The sequence below is a fragment of the Terrapene carolina genome, unplaced genomic scaffold (genome assembly GCF_002925995.2).
Source record: "Terrapene carolina triunguis isolate 2854851 unplaced genomic scaffold, T_m_triunguis-2.0 Scaffold139, whole genome shotgun sequence".
In the NCBI taxonomy this organism is placed as follows: Eukaryota; Metazoa; Chordata; order Testudines; family Emydidae; genus Terrapene; species Terrapene triunguis.
In genome coordinates, this window is record NW_020664490.1 from 3,993,566 (window position 1) to 3,998,749 (window position 5,184).

Genomic DNA, 5,184 nt, shown 5'->3' on the forward strand with positions numbered 1-5,184 from the left:
TCTGTTTGCAGGATTGGGCCCTATATGTTCAACTTGCTAAATAGGATGAAAATTTTGCAAGTAAATGGTCCATTTCTTCAGACTGTGCTCAGGCAAATCTCCCAGTGCATCACTGAGAACATCAGCTAAGTAGGGACTGCAGGATTTAGGTTCGAACTACATCATGATACTCAAACTGCCACAAGATGGATGGCCTTTTATAGGACTAATAAAAGATGCAGTCCCTGCTTCAGAACTTATAATGCAAGGTCAGAAATAGCACAAGTAACAATAGCAAAAGGGAGGGAGCTTTGGAAAAGGGGGTGGGGGAGCAGTGGTTTCCAGAAACAAATGCAAAACAATCTGTCTAGTAAAGTACACCTCTACCCTGATATAACGCAACCTGATATAACACGAATTCAGATATAACACAGTAAAGCAGTGCTCTGGGAGGGGTGGGCGGGGCTGCGCACTCCGGCTGATCAAAGCAAGTTTGATATAACGCGGTTTCACCTATAACGTGGTAAGATTTTTTTGACTTCCGAGGACAGCGTTATATCGGTGTACAGGTGTAATACAGATTCTAACAGAAATCCTTTTTGAAGTGATTTGTCTCTCTTTCTCTCCAAATCAAGGCCCTGGGTTTATTGTAAAAAGCCTCATTGAAAATGTGGGGGGTTTACACTTCAGTCTGAAGATGGTGAGCTCTAATCACTTCTGAGGCTGAGTTTCAGTCTTGGAACGGAAAGTTTTGTCACCTGTGCACACAATTCTCATTACTGAGCTTGATTTCAAGTAGAACACAGCTGCTGTAGATGGTCATGTAGAGGTAGAAGATGGGTCTTTCGGATATCTTGGGCCAATCCACTAGAGAATTTTGAAGATCTGGTCCAAAATGTTGAGCTTGACTTTCTTCAGGGGGAGCCAGTGCAAAGAGAGGATATTATGCAGATAATGGTATGCAAGTCTGTTCTGCTGCTGCTTTAGCTAGTGGCTTGGTGAAGAGGCTTTGCTTCAGTCCAAAACTGCTGGTGGTTTTGCATATCTACCTATAGCCACTGATCCAGTAGTGGACATACTATTTATGGAAAAACTATTGGAATCAATGGTGATTTAGCCAGGTCTGACATTGATAGTATGTAGTGATGGCACAATCCTGGAGGGTTGGTATAATAGTGCAAAGTTAGAGAATTGCAGTGACAGTTTCAGAGTACCCTAACTTTGAACACCTTCGCTGTGTCCTTATGTTACCCCTTGGCTCAGTAAAATGTGAGAACCAGCTCAACAATGCCAGCACATCAGAACTTATCTGAGAATGACAATGAACGAGTCAAGAAGATTTTGAGCACTGTCAATCCTACATGTTTGGTCAATGTCTCCCCCCAAAAAATGTTCCTGAGAATGTATGTACAGCACAGAGAGTCAAGTGGAGCATACTATAGTATAGAAAAGTGCCAAATAAGGTGAATCAAACTCTATTACCTTGTCCAGAAGAGACACAGAGAACCTTCTTGGACCATAGTGTTGATTCTGACTATGAATAGTGGCAGATTAATTTGTATTACGGTTGCCTTATTTATCATTCCTTGATATGATTATTGTTATTAATTTTTTGAATTATTATAGCACCTATGAGTTTTAATCATGAACCAGAACCCCATTGTGCTAGGCACTGTAGAAAAACAGAACCTCTATAGCATCCCTCTACTATGCAAAAATGCTCCTGAGGTGAGCAAAGCATTAAGTGGTTTGCAGACATAATCAGAGAAGATATGTCAGTTTGCGTGAAGTAACTGGGAGGATTTATGAGTCTCACATCTGCTCTTTCTTGCAGTTTTCACATCTGCTAAAAATAAATAAATTTCTAATACAGCTGAACTCATCTATTTTCCATTCTGCCTAACCAAGCCTGATCTCTCAAACAGGAATAGCTGTCTTTCATAGTCAGTAACATCACCAGGAGGAGTTTAATTACCAAATGCTAAAATTAGGAATATTGAAATGGACTAGCCAGATGAATAGTTGAGACCGATACAGTATAGAATATAAAACAGCAATACCATAAACAGAGATTGTGCCTTGAGTAATGAAGATGTTCACTGTCCAGTATACAGCCTCTGATTGAAAATCTCTCCTCTTAATTTCATTTGTGCAACCCTGTTTAACTCAAAATGGTTGCACTGGTGTAACTGTTTTTTTAAAATTAAATTAATGGAGATATCCTACCTCCTAGAACTGGAAGGGACCTCAAAAGGTCACTGAGTCTAGCCCCCTGCCTTCACTAGCAGGACCAAGTACTGACTTTGCCCCAGATGGCCCCCTCAAGGATTGAAGTCACAACGCTGGGTTTAGCAGGCCAATGCTCAAACCACTGAGCTATCCCTCCCCTACAGCAGATCCTAACGGGAGACAGCAGTGCTCTCCACCCTCCAGACTGCTAAGTAGGACTGAGAATACAAACTAGAGTCATTTCATTATTGGTCCACCACTCCCCAAAGGCGGAAATTCATTCTGCTCTTGGCTTGCTATAGCCAGGCTCTCTCGTACATGCCCATTACTGCAGTGTATGACAGGGCTCCACTTACCTGAGTTTTAGAGTCGGGTCGCAGCCAGGGCAAGGTGCCATTGCGACGCAGGTCTGCCAGCTTGGCATTCAGCTTGTGTGCTAAGACAATGGTCAGGGGCATGCACTCCTCAGTTTCATCTGTAGCATAACTGAACATCAAGCCCTATGGGAGAGAAGAGGGGTCTGAAACCTCACCTTCTACAGAACCACCTACTGACAAAGTGCTAAATATGGTCCTATAAACTAGAAAATGTTTCCACAAGCTGGGAACAGCTGTTACTAGAATACTAACCTGGTCCCCAGCACCAATATCCTCTTCATTCCTGTCTACATGGACTCCCTGGGCAATATCAGGAAACTGCTGCTCCAAGGCAGTAATCAAATCCTAAAACACACAGCAGAATTTCAGGTTCACAGAATAACTGCACTGTCCAGCTAATCCTAGAAAGTTTATAATATTTGTTCCTTAGAACACTTAGCAAATTGGTTACAGATACTTTTAGAAGCCAACAGCCTTATACTCAAAGCTAGAAACAAAAGCTTTCCAAACCCAGAGAAACAAGTGGCTGGAGGCACTTACCTTTGGAAGAATCATCATAACCAACATGTTTGATTGTATCACGCACAACTTTCTGGTAGTCAACAGCCGCTCTGGATGTGATCTCGCTGGCCAGGAGGATCATCCCAGTCTTTGCAACAGTTTCTAGAAGAGGATAAAAGGATCTCCATCAACTTCAGTGTCACTCACAGAGAAACAAAACAGCTCTCATACAATAGCAAAAGTGCATCTAACAGGGGCAATTTCTCCCCTTTTCTAGGCTACATATCCTCACCACAAGCAACTTTGTTAAGCATGCAGACTTCTTTTCTTCCCCTCTCAGTGGCAGTATATAATGAAAACCACTACTTGCATAATAGAGAGATTCTAGCCTATAAAATACTACTTGGTAGAAAATGATCATTTTATATAGTCACATACAGTTGTCATGTTTAATGTATATACATGTACATACCTACCTATGTACTTATTTAGCCTTCATCACTGTCCTCTTTGGGCATCTCTCAATCATTTGTGGACCTGATCTTTACAGCAACTTTATGAAGTACAGAAGTTTGATTTCCCTTTTATAGCTGGGTAACCTAGGTAGAGTGGGCGTTAAGTACTTGCCCCAAATCACACAGACAAAGGCAGGAATTGAATTTAGCCACTGTTCTGTGGCAGGCATGCATGTAAAGGCAGAATTTGGCCTTTAGGGTCACAGGGCTATTGGCATCTTGAAAGTCTGAATGTTGTCTAAGCTAAATTCCACACTGAGTTACACCTTAGGAAAACCACGGGGAAAACAAGGGGAGTTGCCCAACACATTTGCCGTATTTGCTGATATATACTCATGGAAACTTAACTCTACTCCTTATGTTATAGTCTTTTAAGTACATGACCACACACTAGTTTTCAAATAATTCTATCCTAAATTTTGGCTGGATGTGACAAATATTTGAGTAAAATAAGTTTTGATCTGAAACCAACAGGACACGCATCTTTTGGGGAGAGGGGTGAAAAATTTTAGTTAACATTTCCCCCTAGCATCCTTTTAAGTTGCTTCTGCCTCTGAAGTTACTGGCTTCAGCTGAGATGACCATGTCACCCTTCTGCATCAACAGGTGGGGAAATTGATGGGGCTGACAGTGAAAGGGGGGCAGCCCTAGTAGCAAAGGTGCCCAGAGACAATAGGTAACATCTGTTGGCCCTCGGGGAGAGTGGGATGCTGCTTGGCCAGCATTCCCCAGCTTCCAGGATTTAGCCCAGTGCCTCTTTCAGCTCTGTTCCAGCAGCCCACCCTACACACCCGAACTAGGAATGGGAACTCAGTCTGATAGATGTTGCGGGTCTAGGCGATTGCCTGTTTAGGGGGGTAAGGAAGGAATGTTTTTCTCCCATAGGCCAATTGGCACAGGACTAGGGTGGTTTTTTGCCTTCCTTGCAGCACCTCCAAGCCACAGTGGGTTAAGTAGGAATCCACTTAGTACCTAAGTGATGTACTGGGCTGCTGGTATTTATTCATCACAACTTGTGGCTGGTTTCCAGTGTGGTCAAGGAATAAAATGAACAGCTCCCAGAGGTAAAAGACCTGGGATTTTGGTGATGGGTCTTGGGCTCATGTGATAGTTGTGGCCTTCACAGGCTGAGTTCCCCACCCTACTGCACCCTCTGTCCCCCTCATAGACCCATGTCAGACCCAAGCTAACAGTGGTCTGTATTTGAAAATGAAACATTGACACCATGTCAACCACGGTGTCACAAAATAGGTTTGTAACAAACTTAAATAGAGCTTAATTCTCCAATCCAAACTCAAATGAGTACTCCCTGTTCCTTCAAATAGTCTCATTGCCAGGAGTAATGGAGGATAAGAATATTTTATTTATATATATTATAGGGTATATTGAGGACTGTGCTTGAATTGCAAGCTATCATTTTAGAAGTGGGGGTGTTTTCTTGTCTTGATTATAGGACAGGGGCTCTGTAGCGAAGCACGAAATCAGAGTCACACTGAAAAAAGCCAGCTTCAAACAAGGTGGTTTGAGTTGTAACTTGCTGTCTTAGGAGCAGCCTGTTTTCTTTCTCTGTGTTTTAGGGTTCT

General features: G+C 42.6%; 1 protein-coding gene across 1 annotated transcript; it reads right to left on the bottom strand.

The window, feature by feature from the left end:
- Positions 1–2,419: 2,419 nt before the first annotated feature.
- On the bottom strand, positions 2,420–4,186 carry LOC115271236 (S-adenosylmethionine synthase-like). Its single transcript, XM_029911957.1, has 4 exons — positions 4,165–4,186; positions 3,106–3,248; positions 2,838–2,930; positions 2,420–2,708 (listed from the first exon to the last, which is right to left on the bottom strand). The coding sequence occupies exons 1-4, from the start codon at positions 4,184–4,186 to the stop codon at positions 2,505–2,507; spliced, it is 462 nt and encodes a 153-aa protein (XP_029767817.1). The 3' UTR covers positions 2,420–2,504.
- Between the last annotated feature and the right edge of the window lie 998 nt (positions 4,187–5,184).

What these genes read in the sequence shown, in the direction of transcription:
- LOC115271236 (XM_029911957.1), bottom strand. Translation starts at nt 4,186, where the DNA reads ATGGTCATCTCAGCTGAAGCCA. An exon ending in GGTCATCTCAGCTGAAGCCA is followed by an intron (nt 3,249 to 4,164) that starts GTAACTTCAGAG and finishes ATCCTCTTCTAG; the next exon opens with AAACTGTTGCAAAGACTGGG. An exon ending in GTAAGTGCCTCCAGCCACTT is followed by an intron (nt 2,931 to 3,105) that starts GTTTCTCTGGGT and finishes TGTGTGTTTTAG; the next exon opens with GATTTGATTACTGCCTTGGA.